At 54.3% G+C, this 23,627-nt stretch overlaps 6 protein-coding genes across 6 annotated transcripts; 2 read left to right on the plus strand and 4 right to left on the minus strand.

Moving 5' to 3' along the window:
• Positions 1-1,694: 1,694 nt before the first annotated feature.
• Positions 1,695-1,942, minus strand: CH63R_05759 (uncharacterized protein; the record flags this gene model as incomplete). The annotated part of the gene is made up of 2 exons (XM_018300734.1): positions 1,695-1,853; positions 1,886-1,942. The coding sequence occupies 2 exons, from the start codon at positions 1,940-1,942 to the stop codon at positions 1,695-1,697; spliced, it is 216 nt and encodes a 71-aa protein (XP_018158584.1).
• Positions 1,943-2,045: 103 nt separating this feature from the next.
• On the minus strand, positions 2,046-3,267 carry CH63R_05760 (uncharacterized protein; the record flags this gene model as incomplete). The annotated part of the gene is made up of 3 exons (XM_018300735.1): positions 2,046-2,389; positions 2,934-3,167; positions 3,228-3,267. The coding sequence occupies 3 exons, from the start codon at positions 3,265-3,267 to the stop codon at positions 2,046-2,048; spliced, it is 618 nt and encodes a 205-aa protein (XP_018158585.1).
• Positions 3,268-9,182: 5,915 nt separating this feature from the next.
• On the plus strand, positions 9,183-10,142 carry CH63R_05761 (Cytoplasmic protein required for cell; the record flags this gene model as incomplete). The annotated part of the gene is made up of 2 exons (XM_018300736.1): positions 9,183-9,414; positions 9,763-10,142. 2 exons carry the CDS (start codon positions 9,183-9,185, stop codon positions 10,140-10,142), a joined length of 612 nt encoding a protein of 203 aa, XP_018158586.1.
• Positions 10,143-15,118: 4,976 nt separating this feature from the next.
• Positions 15,119-15,688, minus strand: CH63R_05762 (uncharacterized protein; the record flags this gene model as incomplete). Its single annotated transcript, XM_018300737.1, has 1 exon — positions 15,119-15,688. The coding sequence occupies one exon, from the start codon at positions 15,686-15,688 to the stop codon at positions 15,119-15,121; it is 570 nt and encodes a 189-aa protein (XP_018158587.1).
• Positions 15,689-17,867: 2,179 nt separating this feature from the next.
• CH63R_05763 (Elongation factor Tu GTP binding domain-containing protein) lies at positions 17,868-21,386 on the minus strand (the record flags this gene model as incomplete). The annotated part of the gene is made up of 5 exons (XM_018300738.1): positions 17,868-18,430; positions 18,824-18,911; positions 18,979-21,122; positions 21,179-21,312; positions 21,367-21,386. The coding sequence occupies 5 exons, from the start codon at positions 21,384-21,386 to the stop codon at positions 17,868-17,870; spliced, it is 2,949 nt and encodes a 982-aa protein (XP_018158588.1).
• A 482-nt stretch (positions 21,387-21,868) lies between these two features.
• Positions 21,869-23,286, plus strand: CH63R_05764 (Acetyl-CoA acetyltransferase; the record flags this gene model as incomplete). Its single annotated transcript, XM_018300739.1, has 4 exons — positions 21,869-21,933; positions 22,015-22,064; positions 22,132-22,207; positions 22,275-23,286. 4 exons carry the CDS (start codon positions 21,869-21,871, stop codon positions 23,284-23,286), a joined length of 1,203 nt encoding a protein of 400 aa, XP_018158589.1.
• Positions 23,287-23,627: the final 341 nt, after the last annotated feature.

The following is a 23,627-nucleotide window of genomic DNA, read 5'->3' on the forward strand; positions in this document are numbered from 1 at the left end:
AGACCAGGTGACACACGGACGGAAGGGGAAACAGGCAAAGAAGGGATGGATGGGATGTCTCCTGTTTCTTTTCTTGGGCAGAAAGGGCAAGGCAAGGTTCAAGGGATAGCACAGACAAACGAAGCATCTATAAAATCAAACGGTCAGTTCAGTCCCGAACCACGCTCCTTCTTGTCGAGTGCCATGCGTTCCTTGATGTCGTCGCGTCACTGTTGATAGGAGATTTACCTGTCAAACCGAGGCCAGTTTGCGCGGGCACGTCAGCACACAACCCCACCACAGTAGCTACCTACCTTAATCACGGCTGCAACGACAAGAGATGATGGTCAATGATAGATGATGCTTCAAGATGGGTAAGACAGAAGCCTTGACATTAGGGACGGGTATTTATAGAGAGGTCCTCTGTCCAGAGGGCAACGAATGAATACCCAGGTGTTTGTTTGATGATAAGAGAAAGGCAGCACTGGCAGTTTGAAGATGGAGAGATGGAACCAACATCAGAGCGGCGGCATCGGGGTTGGCGATTACAGGCCCACCTATTGTCTTTGCCTTGGCTAGGAACACCCATATTGGCAAAACGCCGAGTCAGAATGCTGCTTGCTGCACGCTGGCGTTGGCGGGGTGGTGGACGTGCCCACGCCACACTCTCTTTCTCCGTTTCTCTCTCTCTATCTCTCTCTCTTTCACACACACACACACCAAACACACCCAAAAAAGAAAGTGAGGGAAAAGACAAGCGAGAGCTATTCAAGGTACATAACCTTGAGATCTCGGTGTTGTCGGAAGTAAAAGGTATCCGGGGTTCAAGGAAGGCCAAAAGCATGAAAAACAACTGGGGGTGACGGATATGCGTGCGACCAGTGCGCGCCGTGGAAGCCCTCCTCGCCTCCCTTTCGAGTGTCAGGAATGCGAAAAGGATTTCGAGCGCCCTGTTGGTCCCCGCCCACCTCACTAACAATTAGGGCCGGCAAACGGTGAAGAAAGATATGAGACCGACGGGTAGATATTATGTACAAGGCAGAATGGAATGCACTGTATAGAGCACAAATATTCGTTGAAGTAATGAGCGTGTCTTCGCCTCGTCTTCCTGCTGTGTGCCACAGGTGGCGGCAGGGCAGTGTCACGGATACAGCGTCGGATCCACACCGTTCGAATATTTGATGTGTGTTACTGGGAGCGCATCCAGAGGACATGGTCCAAACACAGGCCATGTACCCGCATCAGCTGAAGTTGATGGCTGTCGGTACCTACTTTCCTAGTATGACCACAAGAAACTCCAACAAGATGGCCCGGTCGCAAAACGGACAAGTGCGCGCCAGACGACGAGGTGCATGGGGAAGAAGAAGAAAAGGTTGTTTGGCGTTTGGGGGAATTGAAGAATGAACGAGAAGAGGGGGACATTCGCCCATGCATCCCCATGTCATCATAATAAGTGGCCATGCTTGTTCGATATTGATATCGAATTCCAACCGCACTACGGATCCATACGGATACCTAACCAGGCATTACGCAAGATGCCGAGGTGCGACTAAATAGGGCAAGTTGCCTGAGGCGTGTGCATGCCTGCGTATGAGCTCTCTCGATGGGCGTGTCATGGATTCATGGATGCGTCCTATTTCCCATTGCGGATGCTCTGGCGGGGATTACTCGCCCTCCTCCCACTTCAAAGTTGGCTGCACGTATCCATAGCGACATTACCCGTTTGCCGGGTGCCTCGACACACTGCGAATGTCTCCGTTGGGTCTATGTCCTGCCTGCCGCATCAGCATGGCATAGTGAGCACCCGCGAAGAGAGTGAACGGATGATCCGCATCTATGAGGAGACGGGCCCGGCCATGGTCTGTAACAAATACCTTGCAAGGAGCTTCTGATCTTGTGTATGTACGAAGTACAGATAGTGTAAAAGGTATTGGGAGAGCAAACCGAGCGGGCGGATTGGCATTGGCAGGCAAGGTACGCGCACCCTCGTGCCCGTCCGGAGCGTGGAGCCGTTACCTTAGCCGCACTCGTGCCCTGCTCAGTAGGGCAAGTCCACCCACTTTCCTCTATCCACTTCGCCGGTCACTCTCACTCGTCGCGGGCCTGCTTTGGTCATGGTTATTGCGGCCGTGGGGAACCTCCTGTTCCTGAGAGTCATGGGTGGGCGGCTGGGGACCCTCGAGAGATTGAGGGCAGGATGGCAGGACGGATACTGAGGCGATACCTGAAGCCTGGCCCCGTCCTATCTTGTCTCGGTGGGGTCGGAGGTTTGACATCCAGTGTCCTTCGAGAAGGAGTCGACGACCAGTGTCCACCATCCCCGGGGGAGGTGGAAGGTGGAGGGCTGCGAGGGTCCTCAAGCAGAAGCTCTGCTCGGGAGTCGAGTCTGCCATGTCGGCCCCAGACCGCCCTAGTCCTGCGAGCGAGACGTATTCCGATACCTACCTAGGTAGCCACGGATATCTACCACACAAAACAGTGCTAGGAAATCTGAGTTGTTTGCAGACGGACGTCTCGGACTGCCCAGGCCGGCCCTGGCGCCAGGATTGGGCGTGCATCGTTCTCCGCCAGACGGGCTCTGCGTCGACCAAGAACAGGAATGCGAGATCAAAGAAAGAAGGGCGACCTGCCACAACCGCCGGGTCCAGAGGCTATTGCACCATTTCCAATGCTCGGTTCCCAACCGTCTCATGTCTCTTTGCCCTTCGGGGGGGGGGTTTGGCGGACGTTGTCCCGCCTGCCGTGGTGCCAAACGGGACTAAAACACTAGAGAGGCGCGAAGGGCTGGCAGTGGCAAGACATGAGACGTTTGTGGCACATAGTCAGATGGCCGAATATTCCCTGGGAGCTTCTAGCCTGGAGGCTTGGACAGCGCCGGTCGATGTTGACGTCTACTTATCTCTCTGAGGCGTCATTGGTGTCCCTGCGTAGCTGGTGTAGGTTTGGTTGCCTACCCAGGTAGGCAACGAAGCAGTGCCGCGTCCAGAGTAAAATCCTCGGTGCTGTGCCGTGCCATGGGCTCTCATGGGTGCCGGGTGGGATGCGCAACAACGACATGGGTAGATGGGAAAAGGGTGGAATCCATTGGTACGGAGACACGGCATCTGCCGCACCGCGGTAAGGTACCGCAGCAGTCGCAGTCGTCAGTCGCAAATTCGTGGTTGGAGTCGCGGCTGGGCTAGCTTCTGCTTGGCAGTGTGGTGCATCTAGTGCGTCTAGGTACGGAAACACTACCTAAACCTACGTACCTGAGAGCGAGGTGAGGGAAAGCAGAGACTTGATCTCCATGGCTTAGCTGCAGGCGCAGGCACAAACGTGGGCTCTATGGGCTCCACTCCCCGCTTACCTTATCATTACAGGCTGGCTCGTAACCTGCCCCGGCCCGTATCTTTTTCTTTTCCTCCACCGACTAGTGCTCATTCACAACAGAAATGGCAGGGACTAAGCACTGGCACTAACAAGCTGAGGGACTCGAGGACCCAGACGCTAGACCGGGAACCTCGACATGCCAATCTTCTTGCTGGTCATCTGGCGCGGCGGCAGCGGTCTGGGTAGCCAAGTATCTACACTAGGTAGGTACCTACGCTACCCAGGAACTCTGACTCTTTCTCTCTGCGTGCATCTCATTATTTTTTGATGTGCTGCAGGTACTACACATTGGCTAACTACATCGCGCAAACCTCACCCAGGCGGCAGACACTCCTGCAGCCATGCTCATCGCTTTGCGCCTTGGTCTGCAAGCTCTCTGCCATCGCCCAACTACGCGGTACTTTCTTTCCCCGTCCCTACCGATATTCGTCTGTACTTACCGACGTACAGATATACCTTTACCAATACATTACCTACGCGGATGACAACACATCACACAAAAGTGAGAACTACCATGTCGGTACGTACTCTTCTCTTCTCGGCAAATCTGCATCTCAGATGTGATAACGCACCTCCCCTTGCCTGAGATACATCCATCTACTCGTACTGGCAACGAGCCAAACTAGCGAGAGAAACTCGCAGTGCTGCCCTCTCTCACTTCACGAACCAACAGCACCAAAGCCAAAGTACCTCGGTGTCCCTTGACGCACCTCATCACTCGATCCTGAACTCGTCGTGGCCCCCTAGATACCCCGCCTGGTTTCGATTCCCTGCCGACCAGCCCAGGCGTCCACGCTGGCCCCTTTCCGCTTCACTTCAGCCCAGCTTCCAACCGCTCCAGGTCTTACGGGGCCTTCTCCTCTCTCTTGCCAGGATCAGCCTTTCAGCGGGTGCTGCTTGATGCGAAATGGACCTTCACCACACACGCCACGCCTGCTGGGATGCAATTCCGGAAGCCCCAGACTGGGTCTGATGTTGGACGGCAATCCTTGGACGCCCAGCATGCCAGTTCCTTCCATCGCAGTCGAGGCCCAGTCGCCATCTCCCACCTCCTCTTTCCTCCGAGGAACTGGACTCCGTTTTCCATTCGCAAGCTAGAGTCAGGACGTCGGCTCTCAGAAGGTACCGCCTATTGGGGTGCCTCAAACCGCAGCAACGCTGGTCTGCATCGTCACCCACCCCATGTACCACGTCTGTTTAGGGTCGCAGTAATATCAGATTCCGCCAACCGTACCCTGGTCGACGGATTTGAAGGACATTGATCAATCTCATTAGATACCAAACCCAGTTGTGCTTGTCTCCTGGTTGCACGGGTATGTGCTACCTTACGCACAACCACCAGCCAGCCGTCAAGTCGTCTTGTATGTCGATGCACCCGCGGCGCAACTTAGACTCTCAACGTTTGATGTTATGTGCGGCCCAGCTTGCCAGAGTCGGCCATTGCCACCCAGCCGAGCCCTTTGGACCTTGACATTGGTTCTCGTCTGTCCGCCGCCTTACCCGCACTAACGGCGCTAAGTCAACTGACAACACCTTTCATTGCACTTTCTGCATCTGGGTTTCACCAGCCACCGCCTATTTCTACACCACTCCGCATGCTGTCCGTCTGATGTTTGTTGGCTAGCTTGGTAATGTGGGAACCATGCCAATGTTCAAGCTTCATAGATCGGGCAGAAGTGTTCAAGAGCCCGCGCCTCCAACCGTGGAAAATCTACATCAAACACTCCATCCCGTCACCCACTCGCAACCAGCGACGACATACCACGTCTATCTCTTTGGCTTCTTGGTTTCCGAGACTGATATTGCGAGGCTTCTGCAGCGAAATCGTTCTGGGCTACCACCAAAATTTTTGATGGACTTCGTGGCCTCCAGGAGAAGGCTGGCAATTGCCATGCTAGTCAACTCAAGGCCCTTCGGTTCTTTCTTCCTCCGGGAAACCATTGCTCGCGTTCGACGTTTGGCGACGATTACATTTGCAACGCAGAAAAACTCTTCGATGTATGTGAGGGGCGTCTGCAACTGACGCCGATGTATGAAGAGTTGGAAACAGCTGGTGGCGGCGCAGACCGTCCACTCGACAAACAGGCCTATGTAACTGGCGCCGATGTTAATAAGAGACGCAAAGCTACTGGATGGGGGAACCTACGCAACGCGCGGTTCACAGACCTGCTCGCCGGGCCATCACCCGAATTTCCTGCAGCTTGTCAATTGTGGACATGAAGGAACGGGATGATGAGGAGCTGGTACGGATTCATTTCATGGGGACTGGTCGACAACCCGACGACTCGAGAGCTTGTTGGAGATCGGTGTCTGGTCAACCTCGGCCGCAGCCTACGCCACGCAGAGCTTCCTGGCCATGTTTGACATCGTCAAACTACCTGCCCTTACCTGCCCTTGCCCGCTCGTAAGCCTGAGGCATGGCCGGGGCCAAAGACGCAGCTCTGTTGACGATAGTCGCTTCGTTGCTTTCCTTCGGCCCCAAGGCTTAGTCACCACCCGAAATTCAGAAACTGGCACCGACAATGACAGCTCAGCAAAGTGCATGTCACTCTCCTAAAGCCTGCAAGTACATGCGGTGACCAGTAACCCTTGATAAGAAATTGAGCAGAGGTTCAGTTCCTCATGTTCAAACTTTGGGCGGCCAGGGAAATCCCTTTTCCTCCGTATCGCATCCTCCGTATCGCACTTACCCACGAGGCAGCCCTTCCTCCATCGTCACCACCACCACCCTCCTCCTCCTCCTCCTCCTCCTCCTCCTCCTCGAAAGGCTGACTGCCTGCGGCTGTCAACGCAGCAAATAGGATGCCAACAGGAGCGCCTTTTACTGCCAACCGAAATGGGGAGAGTCACAAATACATGGTTGGCAGGGGGCCCGGTCAAAAAATGGGGTGGTTAAACCGGTAGTGTCATCATTCACATGCTAAAAACTAGCGGTGGCCACTTGGCTCGATAATATCGCATGCCCTCAAAATGGCACCTACCGAGGAACCCGTCGCGTCTCCCATGCCAAGTTCCGCCTTGTCCTGTTCTGTCCTGTCGAACCTGTTCTCTGCACGCAGCCCAGCCGCTTTTTACCGGCGCAGAACCAGTCCACCCATCCCCCATCATCAGGCCCGAAGAGAAGTCGCTCAACGTCTCTGCGAAGCCACTAAGCGTTCTCTCGCTTCAGAACTTTCCTTGAAGATCAAAGGGGATTTTTATCCGTCGAACTGGCACAGTGGTGGTTTCAGGCTCCAAAGCTCGCTCTGCACCCCTGGGGCTGCGTGTGGTGTCTCGGATCCGAACTCTTGCAAACGGGCCACACGCCTAGCTGAGAACTACTATGTACATCGTAGCATCTGTCACACTCGGTTGTTCCCTTTCGTGCAACTGTTTGGTTCCTGGAACCGTTCATCCAAGGGGAGGGGCTCCTCCTCTTTCGCCCCCAAGATCTTGGGCAGTCTGATGAGCGTAGCTGGGTGGACAGGGAATGCCGCAGGAGGGTGGAGATAGCGCCTCATGGCCACACGAGGGGCGTGTTCAAAGATAAAACGGTCCGAATGGGCGTCTAGTTGTAAAACAGGATGCCCACTCTGGCGCTCCTGACCCATGTCCGTCAGATTAGGTTGGTCGTCGTGACTCGTATATGGGGCAATTACCGATGAGGCAATCCTATAATGCGAGAAGCCCATGAAGACGAGGGCGAAGACAGCGACAAAAAGATGAAGAAAATCCTGGGGCCTGGCACGTTGGATAGCGGATGTTGAAGGTTGAATGCCAGGGATACGTACCAATCTTACCATATGTGCCGTGGGTGCGTGGAGGTGGCAGCAGTGACTCGGCCGAATGCAAGGGTTGCGACACCCGAACAGGGTCAGTCCCGTCCACCCGCTCCGGGGAAGCTTCAGAGAACGGGTAACGAACCAAGACGCAGTGCCGCTCAACCATGCCGCTTATCCCATTACAGGATGAGGCGTCCGACGCGGCTGCGACTAAGACATCGGCACCTGTCATTTCTTTGCCGAGAGGGGGGAAACAGTCCGAGGAGCGAGAGAGAAACACGTGAGCCCGACGGCGAGCGCAGCGCGGGGTGCAGCATTGCGTTTGTCAACAACGGACTGCGGACAACCTTACGGACCGAAGGGGTGCCAAAGAAAGGAAGTGAAGAAGAAAAGAAGTAAGAAACCACACGTGTATGGATGGGGCGTTAAAGCGGAGCTTCGATAAGCTTCCTCAAGGCTTCTCAATTTCGGCAAGGATCGTGGTGCAGTGAAATCACTGTCTCATTTTATTCCATTGACTTCATGATGCGGCGAAGTTTCTGGCAAGCTTCGAGAAGAACCGGATAGGGGGATGCGTTATTAAACCAATTCTGCATCTGGTCCGCCTTACGTGTCAATGCCCAACCAATAGATACTAAGAACAACCGAGTAATGGAGAACATGGGTTCGTGCCCAGGACCGACGGGGTGATGTTCGAATTGAACACGCCGACATGGCCATCAGCATCAAAGTTCATTAGAGCCGTCCGAAAGGGGATGTTGGAAAGGAAAGGGGATAAAGATGAAGTCATAATGGGACTGCGCGGCTCGCGACGAGCGTTTGTTGACTTGGCCCGGAGAAGGAGAAGATGCAATCAAACCTTGAATAGTCGGTTCCCCTTACAAGCCAGACCGGTTCCCCTTTTTCTCCAGTCGGTTCCAGGGTCCGATCAGCCTTACGCCGCTGCTACCACGAAGGGGCAAGGCACAGAAAGATGATCTTGGCTCCTAAGAGAGTACTCGTCCGAATATGTGATGGCTGGGGGGAGGGGGGGAGGAACCGCGGTACAGGAAATAGAAGCATTGTCGTCATCCATAACCTTTTCTTTTTTGTTCCTTCCCTTCTTTTAATTAAATTGTCGTATCCATCAGCGGGATGGATGGATTCATCATAGCGTAGATGGCATGCAGGGCCAAGTACAGATAAGCCCACAGACTACGTCCACATGGCCAAGGGTGTCTCCATTGGTGAGGGGTTCTTTACCGTCGGGGTCCTCCAGAAGGGGTCAAAGGGGTGGGATGGAAATGGGCATCGTTCGACCTCACTTTCCGCCATGTTCCAAGCGGTTATTTTAGATTTATTGGAAGATCATCGACAACCCTTTTTTGGTGGACCGCTGCTGACGACACGGGGGCTGCCGTATTCCGGAAGGGGGGGAGGAGGGTGGGGATGTCGGCCCCGCATTCAACGACCGATTCCAGCAAGTGAGGGGCAATATTCATGAGCGCTGTCTTCACTGCGAAATTGGTGATTCATGCGCTGTGTCGCCGAAAGCGCGGTCGCTTATCTAATCCTCGTCTGCTGCGGGGTCGTACGCGGTCCATCTGGGCCAAAAATATTGATTCTATCATGGCAGGTCATTTCTTTTCCATCCACAAGCCACTCACCGAGACGCCGCCTATCGCCCAGACGAAATCCATCCCCCCCCCAAAAAAAAGAGTGACAGGGGAGGTCGAAAAAGCAGCATCTTGTGCTTTAAGAGCCACAGGCAAAGCGACGCCATCAATTCAACATCATCTTATCATCCCATCTGACACTACCGAATAGCAGGGGAGGATTCTGAGAGCAGGAGGAACGTAACCCAAACAACAACAAGGCCATATCGTTTCCCCCCCTTGGGTTATCCTACATCTGTAGGAAATTTGTGACAGTTGCGAAAGCACACCAAAATCGCAGCGGAGAAAGTTTGGGGGGTCAGAAGTGAATGCGCTTGCTGGGGTGGCGACAGAGACAAAGCCAACCCATACGTATCTTTCAAGACAAGTTAGACAAGGCACGCAACATCACAGGGGGCTTTCCTCACCACCTGGCGCCATGGACAAAGATCTCGACAACGCGAACCCGACCATTTTAAGCGCGGCTCAGCTGCCAACACGTCAGAACAAGCGTTCGGCGCCCACGGCCGGCCCGGAGGACATGTTTGACGATGTCATCTACGCCAAGCCTTGGTACCTCTGCCAACCCTTCTGTGATGACGACTCGCTCTGGCCTGACGCCGATGCCGACCAGTGGACTCCAGAGCCCATCGACGAGCAAGAAATCTATGGTGAGGCCTCCTTATTTCCTCTCTCATCTTGTCATCCATCGCATCGCTGCTCCTATGGGCAACTCCGGGAAGCCGCCCACTGTGGTGCCGAGCCTTGACCATCAGGCGTCCATCCTGGAAGCGAGGCAAGCGCCCTTCCCTGCATGCCAACTCCCCATTTGACCGTTCCATGTGTGTTGCTCATGCATCATTGCATAGCCGTTTGATGCTCGATAGGTGTCTGTAATAACAGGACGCCTAGCATCAGGGCATTGTTGCATGTAGCGTTATCCCACCCGTGCAGCTCGGATTGCGCATTCCCTACCAATCCCGACCCCTAGAGAGGATCACGCAACTGACGTTTCATAGATTTGATATCAACAATCTCCGATCCAGAGCACCCGCTCTCCCTGGGACAGCTGGCTGTTGTCAACCTGCCCGACATCCACATCAGCCCTCCTCCTCATGCGGGAGCTATGGACCCCAACAGACTGGTTCAAGTCTTGGTCGAGCTGACGCCGACCGTCTCCCACTGCTCCCTCGCCACCGTGCTCGGTCTCGGCGTCCGGGTACGGCTGGAGAAGGCGCTGCCTCCCAACTGGCGCGTGGATGTCAGGGTCAAGGAGAACGCGCACGCCCAGGATGACCAGGTCAACAAGCAGCTCAGCGACAAGGAGCGCGTCGCCGCCGCGCTGGAGAACGACACCCTGAAAGGGGTACTCGACAAGATGCTCGAAACTTGTGTCTGATTGGTAAACTAGCTATTGCGCAGATGCCAGGCTTTGAGTATCAGACGTTGAATACGAATGTCAAGATGCACAGTTCCCCCAAGTGCTGGCAAAACCGGGTGTTTGTCGGATAAAACTGTTCGCCCAACTGAGTCACGGTCCAAGGGGCATTCTTCCTCTGTTAAAAAAAAAAAAAAAAGTAAAAAAAGTGATCGACGTTCTGCGCTATTCTCGGCCAAGGCATCGCCACCTTGGCAGGGGCATTCTATCAATTCTTCTTGACGAATATCATGGCGGACCGACACTTCCCCAAGGAAACAGATCGACAGGGACCATTCGCCCGACGCGGACCGCAACCTGGGAAAAAAAGACGCAAGGGAGGGGGGCCCCCATTCGTCTGACGGGATGCTGTCGTCTCTCTCCACCCGTGGAAGTCGGAAAATGGGGGTTGGCGGCGGGATCGGCTGACGGTTCATGACTCTTACAGAAACCGCGGCAAAGTTCCGAGTAGGGCTGTGCGGGCGGCAAGGAGTTAGGGTGTGCTGTTGCTTGCTTGGATGATGGGCTTGGCCGTCCCTCGATGGCATTGACGAGTCGGATCTTCCGACCAGCCTAGGTAGCCATCATGATGGACATTGGACCGCCACCTGATGGGAATGAAAATGAATGACTCTCGTCCAGGCGTGCTCAGTACATATCCATCTCTATGTCTTGTGTGTCGTCATCCGGATGTCCAATGAAACGTAGTGTTCGAGCGTTTGCCACGCTATTTCAGGTACCCATTTCAGCAGACTCAATAGCCGACTAAGTTGTTGATAGACCGCACATCCTGGGCCACCACTGACGCGACAGCCGACCTGCTTACCAATCCAGAGCGACAATGACGAGATGAGAGAGAGGCGCGGGCAAAAGAGGAAAGCCGGGGGAAGGATGGGTTCCGATTCACTGAGGGACCGTCAACCTCGCTTTGTCGGTATGAAGATCTGCAAACTATTGACTGTCTGGTCCAAGGCAAACGGCCAGCTTGATTTCCCCAAGTGTAACTCGCCTGACCAACTTTTCTCTTCCTTGCTCTTTTTCCACTTCATTTTCCCCCCTTTCTATCTCTCTCTCTCTCTCTCTGGGGCAAAAACTTGAACTGAGGTTACATTTGTGGCGCAAAATCTCGTCCCAACCATGCGAAAAAAGAGGGGAAGGTGGGAGGTCGGCGGATGAGGGGTGTAGTGTGACTACAGTAGATTTTTTCAAGTCGACTTTCTGCTTTTTACGCATGCAGATGGCGTACAAGGTATCGATATGGAAGGAGCTGGAATCATACATCTTGATTCTATAGGTAATTTAGTGTGTTGTTGGATGATGATTCCTTAAGCTGTATAACAGCAGATCGAGCCCGCATCTTATACCTCCATTGTTAGCCATAGAGGTTATTCCCAACATGGCTCAATTGAAGCTTATAGAGTGTCATGGTGTTTATCAAGGTGTGACAGCAGACAGTAACTGCTGGTTAAGTCCGTGGATGAAAGGGTGTTTTTTCTCGTCGATGGCTCAGGCCGTTAGTTGGGGCCCATCAAGGTCAAGCGTGACTACAGTAGTATGCAACCTTTTCCACGACCTGATCTATCGACCGTGAGAAGGCCGAATTGGGGGATGAGCAGCGTCTGTTGAAGGTGGATGCTGTCCACGTTCACCCTGCGGAGGGTGTCCAATGCCCGCTGCAGACCCCCCGAGTCCTTCGCTCTGGAGGTCTCTAAAGCTGAGCAAGCTTGTGAAGCGTGTGGGAACTGACGGTTTCTTCGTGGGAGAAGGGGGTTATTCCGGTGCCGCGTGCCGCCGGCGACGCCAGGCACAAAGCATCGGTCGGTAGATGGGTAGGCACCAGTGTATGTGAGTGGGTGGGACTGCACGCTGCCTGCGCGCGAGGTAAGATCGAGGATGGAAGCAAGCAAGAACCCGTCCGATCTGTAAACACTCCCGAGATGTCTTCTGTGGCCCAAGCTCGCTTCCGTCGCTCTAGGTTCCAATACCCAGTATCGATGTCAGCGTCGTTGCAGCGAAGTGTCGCCGATTGAATGCGCCCGGGACACGCACAGCAGGCATCACGCTGTGTTGGGCGTGGCAAAAACGACAGGCGAGTAACGACACTCGGGCAATGTGTGTGGGTTTGGTTGGTTGTCTGGTATCATCACAACCATCATTTCCAAACGCACATAGACATGATGCCGACTGGTACCCCGTCCAAGACGGAAAGTCGCGCGGAAGGCAAAGTCGCGGCGCATCCTGCACGCCCTAGCGTGCAGCCCTATCTCCCACGCCGTGCAAGTTGACGCATCTTTGGTTGCATGAGCCGACTTTCTGCAATGAAGAAAGGCAAGCCGTCCACACGTGCGTTAAAGATTGACGTCTGACGATAGGGACACAAGCCGCAACGCAGCTCCCTGTTCGAGAAGGAGTTTCGAGAAACGCCGCCCAATGGGAATGGCCCTCGTGCCCAAGAAGGAAGTTGCCAAACGAATCTGTTGAGGGATTGGAGGGGGGGGCTCGTGGGGTGCGTCGGGGCGTCGAGGGGAAGAGGATGTGCCGAAGGTCGTCACGGCGCAGCCAAACAGGCAGGTACAGGTGCAGAAACCCGTCTACTCAAGCCTCTCGTCCCCCCTGGAGGCCCGGCAGCTGATGTCAGAAGCGCCGGTTGTTGGAGTTCCCTTGGGCTTGGGGTGTCTTGGGGATGCGCTGTAAGGTTTGGTTGGGTTGCTGCAATCTGCCGTACACGGAGGGGGTCCTGCCAGGGGCCAGCAGATCTCTGGTGAACGCGGCAGGTGAGAGGGAGATTGTGTGATTGTGTTGGTTGAAACGGGTGACTTGCAGGAAAGGTGTGTGAAGTTTGTGGGTATGTCCTTACATGTAGGAGACAGTGTCATTTTGCGAGGTGTGGCGGTGACGCGGAATCCTTGGAGGGAAAGCTAGGGATGGTGGTTTTTGGTCGTGTTTACAGGCCAATCAGAGTCAACCTGAAACCAAAGGCTTGTCGTGACATGCCTTGAGTCTCTACTTATTACCGCCCTGGACGAACATAATCCGACGTACACATAGCAGACTGAGAAGGAGGGTGACACTGTGTGCCGATATCACTGGTCATCTACTTCTCGTCTCTCTTCTTCACTCTGCCAAGTAACGTCGATAGCACTCGACTTCATGCGCTGCGCAGGACACCTCAAGACCCCCAAGCCCAAGATGTAGAATGTTGGTGAGGTAGCCAGATCACCTTCGGACGGCCGGAGCCAGCCGATCCCTCTGGCAGGTAGAAGAAACAAGAAGATTATGTACCTGACAGTACACCTGCGGGACTCGGGTTACGGGCGGCATCCTCGGCGTACAGGTAGAGTTGTCGAGGTTTCAGAGACGACGGACGATCTATCAGTATCGCAGATGGAGACACCCGAGCCTTCATCTCCTTTTTTTTTTCTTTCCCTCTTCTTTTTTTGTGTGAAGCCAGGGCTCCCAGAAACGAAAGGCAAGGACGGTGCGGTTCGGCGGGGTGTGAAAATGCTTCTTGTCCGAGGCGCTGCCTGTAAAGGCATGGGGGTTTATTTTGCTTTCGCCTCGTCTGGTCCGCGACGATGCGGAAACGCAGCTCGAAGGAGCATTCCTTGCGCTTCCCTACCAAGGCGTGCGACTCCCCTCTGCATCGACAGTTGAGGCAGGACGACTACACCTCTGTCTGCGCCGTATGGGCTTCTTTGTAATCTCTTTTTACCGCGTATGACGCCGGCTTTGTTATTGTGAGGAACAAATCACGATACCGCATGAGCCTGCAAAGTAAGAACGCGCAAGAGGATAGTTGACTGTCGATACTGCAACGTTGTGACAGTATTAAAGTTCAGCCCCCATGGCTTCACCGTGGCGAAAAGGCGTGGCGAGGTGTCAAGAAACAAGTTCGTTTAGGTAGGTCTTTTTTTTAGGGGGTAAGGAGGAAAGGGTGGATTCCCGCCTTCTTTTCCGCTCTGCGTTGGAATGGACCGACAGGGCTAACCCCCGTTTCGCTCGAGGTTCATAGGCAGAAATTGGGACAACGACTTCCATCATCCGTGCGCTTTTTTCTCTCTCGCTCGCGTGGCTTAGAGTTGGGTGATCGAACTTTGGAACCCACGCCGCCATCAAGACCCATCGCCTCGTCCATCTAATGAAGTACCGGCCGATGTTTTGCCAGTAGCGTAGCGTCAAAGCCGTGCCCACTGCCCGCACTATGTCTAGACGACGTCGGTGGGTCTGTGGGAGGGCTAAGGGACTTTGAAGGTTTGCCGGGGTATCAAAGGTTTCTTTATACTACCTACACGTTTCCCTGGTATACGTTGTACGGGGCGGCGGCGGCGGCGGCGAAAGCGCTGCTGAAACCGGGATATGGGGGTCATTGGAATCCAGAGGAACAAGGGGGCGTGGACGACAAAGATGACAACAAAAATTGCCAAATTGTTGGAGGGCTGAACCCCGTTGGCCACAGCCGCTCCAACGGGCGTCCCTCGGCTGGTAGATGCCTTGATCGTTGGGCAGATCTTTCTCCCGTCTGAGGAAAGCGACCTCCATGTTCCCTGCACCGGACCCAAAAGGTTAGTTTAGTCGTTTGGCTGTCTTTCCATCTCCTCGGTGTCTCTCTCACCTGAAGAGGCTGGCGTAATGTAAAGTCGGTGTGTGTGTGTGTGTGTGTCTGTCTGTGTAAGGGCGAGACGCCGGAGTCCAGTTTGCCGGGATGAAGGATGAAGGGAGGGGTGAGAAGGGGGTGAGGCGATGCGAAAGAGGGGCGACGTAGCTGCAGCTTCAAACTTCCGTCCAGAATTCTAAGAGTAGAAGGGGAGGCAGGGGGAGAAAGAAACTCCGATTTGAAGGACCGACACAAACCTGGCGGCGGCGGCGGCGAGGCAATGGATGAAGGATGATTGACCGGTCGTTAAATGACTAGGAAGCTGTATGGCTCCATTCCGGGTTCCGGGGGTTGCAAGGGGATCTCAGTGGAGGGAATTCTCATCTGGCGCCGTTGGACGATCTCCAGTCGATCGGCGTTCCGTACGGCCGGCCATGACGATGAGGTTTGGGGAAACATAGGTGGAAGGCACAAAATTAGGAGGGGCGGGAGACGGGACGTCGCTTGTCGGGAGTGTCGGGTCGGGGGGGAGGGGAGCTGAAGGCCAGCAACATTTAGCATCTTCGGCAAGTCCTGAGCCGAGTTCTCCGGTCTGAAGGGGGTTACTTCGGGGTTCGAATCTCGATGCGACTTGGTATGTTGTTGACGGATTGTCACTGCTTTCGGGGGCCTTCAACTGGGGCAGTGATGTGCTGTTACTATGGAGAACGAGCTTGGCCGTATCAGAAGAGCCGTGTCCATCTGTAACTGCTTTTCCATCTCGTGTCAACAGGGAGATGCAGTCTAGAACCAAGGGGCAAGTGTTGTTCCAGGAGGGAAACAGTGACGAAGGGGTCGCTGAAGTTGTCACAGAGGTTTCGCTTCGTTTCTGGGTTGATCTGGAGAAGCGGACTTTTAAGTCACGGCACGGAGTTGTTTCACGATGTTTGGACATGCCAAGCCATGTGGCTCCCCTCGAACTTCGCTAGGAGTATAAGCATCTCTGCGATATACTTTAGGCAATATATGCTCTATTTGCAAGTGGAAAATGCCGCTGGTCTCCTCCAGCAAGCCGACGTGGCCTGCTTCCGTCAACTTCATGAGCCCTCCCGTTTGTGTTGATTAGTAATTCTCGGGGTAGTTGTGAAATTGTCTACCGTCTTAGAAGTTCACATTTGCAGTTTGACAGAACGGTCGTGGACAGTCCTGGAAACCCAGTTATCTCTCTAGCATGCCATTACAGCTACAACCAGCATATTCACGTATCTCTGAATACATCTTGTCTGCTTCGAGGTTGAACTTGCTTGCTGGGAGCGACTTGAAGCATAAGCGCGAGCCCATATGTATGTTGTTGTGAGTGAACAGGGCCTATTTGCAAATATGGTGCGCATGCTACATATTGGAAAGGATCTGCTCCGTAGCGTTCTGTGACAGAGCCTGACATGATGTTTGTACCAAGCCCGGCACTCAAGCTGGTGTATCAGTTTCGGCGACATTGGGTTCACAGCTCCTGAATGTAATGGTAATATCGATATCAATTGCAAGAAGAAGTATCTGAAGCACGAAATCTCGCCATCTTCCAGGGGGAGGGGAGAATTGTCTCATCCAAACATATCTGCAGCAACCCCGGGGCCGGTATGGACGTTGGGGTTCGTCGCGGCTTCTGACCATCTGCGTAGCGACCTTTCGTGTTCGCACGAATCCCCAGAACAGAGCATACCGAAGCCTGACGAATGAGCGTCCTAATACCTTGGTTGGGTCTGGATGAATACAGAATTGCAGCCTCGTCAAAAAGCCGAATACAATACTTGGGCTTCCCGTCTGTCTAGGCAGGGGCATCTGATTATATCAACAGGCAAAATGCCACTTGAGGCTGACGATGCAATTCCTAAGTTCAAGAATGCACATAGGATAGCAATGCACTCTTCGAACCGCGGCGCAACCTCAGCGAAAGGCCTAGCGGCAAACAAAAAGAAAGAAAACAATGACAACAACACAAACTCCGTGGAGTTTTTGACAGTAGCCGGATCCTGATGCGGGACATATTTCTTCATGATGTAAATCTTCAGTACATGAGCCTTTGCCGGGGTCCGAACTGACAATCAAGGACCAGGTTTCTCCGGGTCTCGCATAAATTCGCCCAGATCGTCTAGTTGGTTAGGATGATACGTTGTGGTTCTTCTATACAGCGATCCGTGTTGACGGCGGTTCGAATCCGCCTCTGGGCAATTTCCGTTTTTTTTTCTTTTGTTGTGTAGTTCGATCATTGAATTGCATTGAAACCGTCGTCGATAAAACAGGGCCACACAACTTTCAACTGAGTTTCCGAGTCCGTCAGTCCGTCAGTAAGTCTCCATCCATGTAGGCTCAGGAAATCAGCTAATCAAGTGTCTAACGGTTGCAAGCTTGCCTTACTTGGATGGCAGGCAGAACGGCCCCCTAGCAGCTCTCTTATGGACGGACATGCATGCATGTATGTATCTGTTCTTGAGCCAAACTTATTTGACAAGAGCAAACAACGTTGAGCCTGAGATAGCAAGATTGGCAAGGCTACTCAGATAGACGTCGTCAGCCAACACGCCCGGCGCCGGGACCCGACCAGAGCTCGTCGTCGGTGTCCCGGTACCCGCCTGATCTCCAAGGCTAGCACAAGCTGAAGGATTGTCAGTGATCCATGTAAGTGAAGCATTAGTTCAAGCATCTCGGACCATTAGACTTGCACACATTCTGCACACCACACCACCACGCGCTCCCTCCACCGAATCCATTCACAGAAGGCACCAAGCGGGGTAACTCCATCAAAGTCCGCACCGGGAGACATCAATGGCAGACAAAAAGCGGCAGACGCTCAGCGTGTAGTTTTAGTGGTTTCTTGGTATACACAACGGCCCGGGTTCTGCTCGTCCCATGCCGATTCATCTATTCACACGGATGTCACTTTTTCACGGCCCCGTCACCTGAGAGGCACCGCTCCACAAACCAACCATGCCCTGATCGACGGATGCATGACCCCTTAACCCCATACATGCCATGCCATGTCATGCAATGCTTTCAGAACAACTCAGCATCGCAGCCGCCAACTCCTGATGCTGCCGCACATGCCCTCCTCGTACATGACCAGATGCCTCACCTCTTCAGTCGCCAAGTGCGCCACTCTCCATAAGGCTCTGATAGAATTCGGGTTCCAAGAAGGTCGCCACGCTCACGTCCTCGCTGAGACCCTTTCTCCTTCTGGTCTTCAGCACAAAATCTCTGGCTGTGGCCTGGGCGCTGGCTGGCTGCAGGGGCCGAATGATGACCTCCTTGTCAAGAGGGTCACCGGGCACAATGCTCCAGCTGTCAAACGTCAAACTGACCATGGCCATGCCCTTGGTCTTAATGCGCAGGTCCGTCTCAAACCCAAATGAGTCGATGACAGGAATCAGCCCGTTGACGCGGTAGAGGGGCGTGCCGGCCACTGGGCCATCCTGGAGGACGTGGCCACGACGTCTGGCCAACGTCGTGTAAACCTCTGTAGCAGAGTCTTCAGGGCCCGTCACTGAGACGGAATATAGCGGCTCCATCAACCGAGGAGAGGCCATCAGGAACGAGGAGTAGCAGGCCCGCCTGGAGGTGGGGATAATCTGACCGCCACCACGGAAGATGGCTTCCGACGCCAACGACACATCGGTGATCCTGAACTTTGTATTTCGAATGGCTGTCGAACGCAAATGTCGTTAGCGGTTGGTTACCGGTGAGCAAGTAGAGGCTTGGGAATGGCCTGATGTGGGGACAAGACGTTCTGCTGAGGGCCGTGCCCCCATCCCCGGTCAACCATAGCTCCCTAGAAGCATGGTTGTGGAATGAGGTCTCGTGCGCAGAAGCAGGTTTTGGTCGCAGAGGTTGGGGTAGGGGAGCGAAGCAATGGTCTCGCTGCTAATGCAAGCCATGCCCAAGAACCCAACCCCAACCCCAGTTCCATGTGTGTAGGACCCTCCCGTGAGCTAGTCCGGCCTGGTCGGGGACCGATGGCGGGGCAGCTGGCAGGTTCCAAGGACGACACCAAGATAGGAAGCGGGAGTGAACAAGGGCAAGGGAAATAAGGACTTACGCTCTTCACACAGGGGACCTTCTCTAGTAGCCCAGCTAAAACCTTGGCGAATGGTCTCCTTGACCGTTGCCAGCAGCTTCTTGTCGACCTGCGGTTTCTGTTAGTTTATTGCTTAACTCCCATGGGTCCCGAATGGGCCACAAGGCCTTACTTACCTCAGAGGGCAATGTGTCGTCCTGCAAGATGTTAGGGCCCATCTCATCAGGACCAAAAGCCCAGATGCTTCTCGCCGCCAGCTTGTCCCAGCCGTAAGTCTCTTCGAAGTAGCTGGCCGTCTTGCGGATAGGGTCCCTGATCTTGACCTTGCCTGACTCGATGTCTTCTGAGATGCCCTTGTCCAGTTGCTCGGCCACCATTGTGATCTTGTTCTTCTTGTTCGGTGTGATGGCGTAGCATTTTGTCGCTGATTGCTCCACGACTGTTTCGCAGAATCGTGTGACGGGATCTGACACCTTTATCTCCATATCGGCGTATAGGCGTCTCAAATCGTGCAGAACGCAGTCCATGTACAGCTCGCCAGTTCCCAGCACGATGTGTTCTCCTGACTCCTCGACCTTCGTGGTGATCAGCGGGTAGCTCTTTTGGATCTTCCGCAGACCGTCAAGCATCTTGGGGAGTTCCGAAGGGTTGATAGGCTCAACAGCCACCTTAAGAACGGATTCTGTGAAATGCGTAACAGGCTTAAAGATGTAGGGGTCCTCATCGTCTTCGAGCTTGGGCGGAACGAGGGTTGCTGTCTTGACGATGGAGTTGTCGACTCCGCCAAGAAGCACATAGTTGCCAGCCGGTACACCATCCGTGGGGATGTTGTATCTTGACTCGCCAATAAACACATCGGAAATCGTTGCCATGGCCATGTCTTCGTCATCATCTGTTGAGTACCCTTCTCCCAGGACTCGGACCTGCATGCCAGGACGAGCTGTGCCACTCAGAACACGACCGAACGAATAGAAGCTCTTGGCATCCGCTGTGCTGAAGAGCTTTGTAACGTGAACAACCAACGGCCCATCTTGGTTGCAGATTTTCACGGACTGAGCCACCTTCGTGTCCAGAGGGCCTGTGTAGTATTTCTCCAAATACCTCTCCGCAGACTTGTCGGGTGAGGGAATGTGGCTCACGATCATATCGACGAACCCGGTTGAGGGACCGAAAAACTGTTCGCAAACAAGCTTCAGCAGCACCTTAGCATCGGCCTTGTACTGAGACGGTTTCAGAGTGATGCCGAGACCGCTCAGAACCACCTTCAAATCTTCAGGGCTGTCACTAATGGTGTGTGTGAAGACCTTGTAGATGGGTTCCAGAACGAAGTTGACGAACGATCGGCTCGAGCGAGTTTCCAGTGGCTTGCGCGTAAAGTTCCTCTTCTCGGGGTTGAAATAGACGTCTCCCCACAGCCTCTTTGCAAAGTCCTCCGTGTTGATGCCGCCGTAGGTGTCGGCGTACATCTTGGCGAAGGACTGCAGAGTGAAGCACCATCCCATGTCTGTGCAAGCAAACAGGACGTTGCCCTTTTCAGGACTTATCCGCTTTGCCTCACCCTTTCCTGGAATTGTGTTTTCGATGACGGTGTTGACCTCCTCAATCACATGCTTGAGCTTGAAGTACGCATCCTTGGGCGGCAGCTTGAGCTCCAAGATGAGACGATCCATCTTGTTGATGATGAGTGTCAACGGTATGTCCTCCAGAACTGCGTGCTTGATAATCTGCTCGGTGTTGACCTGAACGCCCTCCACGACGTCAACAACCAAACAGACGCCGTCGGCCAATCTCAGGCTCGTCGCGACCTCGTCGACAAAGTTGACGTGGCCGGGGGTATCCAAAATGTTGACCAAATGGGATTTTCCCTTGGAGCTCGGCAACACCAAGCTCATTGGCGAAGCCTTGATTGACACACCTCTTTCTCTTTCGACAACGTGTACGTCGGTGTATCTGAGCTGCTCGTCTCTCTTCTTGCCGACCCGGCGCTCGAGCCTATCGGTGATGTCGTGGGTCTCTAACACCAGCATGTCCATAAACGCCGTCTTTCCGTGATGGAGATGTCCTGCCAGCGCGACGTTCCGAATTTGATCGGGGAAGTTCATAAGGTCTGCCATGAAGCTTCGCTCGAAGAAGACTGGCGGCAGGTCGACCTCCTCAATGTTGAACTTCTTTTGCTCAACGGGCGCAATAATTGGCTGTGTGAGTAGCTGTTCGTCCTCCTCTCGTACCAGTACTTCGACCTCATCTCCGTATACTTGTTGCGCCGTCGGGTAGTACTGCTTGTCTTCGTGCAGGATGATCGCATTCGATGGGCCATCATCTGTTCCTCAAGTTAGTCGAGTATCGTCCAACATCAGCAGTGCAAGCTGTGCGAACCGTCAATTTCCATCAACTCCTGACCAGTAGCCCCGGGTGCTTCACTGGCGTCGTCGCCGTAAACGTAATCGCCCTCCGCTCCCCTTTCGGATGCCTCTTCGAAGCCGACATCCTCGCCAATAAAGTTACCAAACCTGTCCAGAGTGTCAGTCGGATGGTCCAGTCATCCATGCCGTGTTCGGACTTACTCGTCGTATAGGTCATCCATCTTGGCGTTTGGTGATGCAAGGAGGAAGTGTTCGTCGCGGGTTGCCAAAAGGCTGTAAGGATGCTCGAACCAGGCGCAACCGCGTTTAGCTAGATGACGCCGCTCGCAAAGTTTCTTGCAAGGCTGGAGTGTGGCTTGATCACTGGAGTGGCTGCGAGGCTGAGTGGCTGAAGCTCTCCGATTGGTCTCACCTTTTAACGCTACAGCAGGTACCTTGAGTGGAGTTTGACAAGGATCTATGCTCCGACGGACCGGAGCCACCAGAGCGGCGGTGCGCGCGCAGGGTCGGAGTAACCCCACCAAACATTCAAAAGGCGGCGAGGGGTTATTAGGCTACACTTCTTGATAACTGACCGACACCCAACAAAAAATTGGCCGATAAACTCTCTCTTTCTGCTCATTCAAGTACGGGACAGTTACCGGCTCTTTTTGTCACACTTCTTCTTCTGAACTTCCCCAAGGACACTGCAACTACCTTCAAGATGGCCAACCTCCCCCCCGTCTACATCGTTTCTGCCGCCAGAACCCCCGTCGGTTCTTTCTTGGGGTACGAATGAGACCCCGCTGCCGACACTGGGCGTCTTGACCGCTTGAACCGAGAGAGCTAATGTTTGCTTTTGTCTCCCAGCTCTTTGTCCAGCTTGAGCGCCACTCAATTGGGTGCCCACGCCATCAAGGGTACGCAGATGTCTTATCAACGGTTCGAGATAAACAGCGGGACAAGCTAACATCAACCCCTCCACAGCTGCCGTCGAGCGAGTTCCCCAGATCAAGCCCGAGGACGTCGAGGAGGTCTTCTACGGCAATGTCCTGTCCGCCAAGTACGTTTGACCAACGATTCCCTTGACAAAGCACAAACATCTTTCGCAGACTCTGACCCAAAACCAGCCTTGGACAGGCCCCTGCCCGCCAATGCGCTCTCGGAGCCGGTCTTTCGCAGGGCGTTGCCGCCACGACCGTCAACAAGGTCTGCGCCTCGGGCATGAAGGCGATCATCCTTGGTGCTCAGACCATCCTCACTGGCAACGCGGACATTGTTGTCGCCGGAGGCACGGAGTCCATGACCAACACCCCCCATTACCTTCCCGTCCTCCGCAACGGGGCTAAGTATGGCGACCAGACCCTCGTCGACGGTGTTCTCAAGGACGGCCTGACCGATGCCTACGGCAAGAAGGAGCACATGGGCATGGCTGCTGAGCTCTGCGCCAAGGAACACGAACTCACTCGTGAGCAGCAGGACGAGTACGCCATCAACACCTATAAGAAGGCTCAAGCTGCCACCGAGGCCGGCATCTTCTCCACGGAGATCGCCCCCGTCGAGGTCTCCGGTGGCCGCGGCAAGCCCAACGTGAAGGTCGACCGCGACGACGAGGTCAAGAACCTCAACGTCGATAAGCTCAAGGCCATGCGCCCGGCATTTATTCCCAACGGCGGCACCGTTACCGCCCCCAATGCTGCACCCCTCAACGACGGCGCCGCCGCCGTCGTCCTCATGTCCGAGGCTAAGGTCAAGGAGCTCGGCGTCACCCCCATCGCCAAGATCCGCGGATGGGCCGACGCCGCCCGCGAACCGGAGCGCTTCACTATCGCGCCTGCTCTGGCCATCCCCAAGGCCATCAAGCACGCCGGTCTCACCGAGAAGGATGTAGACTTTTACGAGATCAACGAGGCTTTCTCCGTCGTTGCCCTCGCCAACATCAAGCTCCTCAACCTCGACCCCGAGACCGTCAACGTATTTGGTGGCTCTGTCGCTATCGGACACCCCTTGGGCTGCTCCGGTGCTCGTATCGTCACCACCCTCACTACCGTCCTCCGTGAGAAGAAGGCAAAGATCGGTGTTGCCGGTATCTGCAACGGCGGCGGTGGAGCTTCTGCCATTGTTATTGAGAGCCTGCAATAATGCACGCGAAGCTAACAAACCCACACAAACACACAAATCAAGTCCCGGAACTCAGAGCTCATGCAGTCCGAATCAAGTAGTCAAGACGGGAGGACGTGGGGCCGTGGCGTTCTGAAGCGTGCGCGCAGCCAGCGACATGCCGTTTGGAGCCTTGCACCTTTTTTAAGTCCTTCAACTTTGCTGATACATGACGCCGAGGAGAGGAACCCCGTGGGAGTCCGTCATCACTGGTCGACGCTGCGGGTTTAATCTCCTCCCCCAAAAGGTTAGCATGCCAGCGTTTTAGATAAAGCGCAATGGGCGGCTTTGCAGGTTTTTTATTTAGTTACATAATATCACGA

This window comes from Colletotrichum higginsianum, chromosome 4 (assembly GCF_001672515.1).
Source record: "Colletotrichum higginsianum IMI 349063 chromosome 4, whole genome shotgun sequence".
NCBI lineage: Eukaryota > Fungi > Ascomycota > Sordariomycetes > Glomerellales > Glomerellaceae > Colletotrichum > Colletotrichum higginsianum.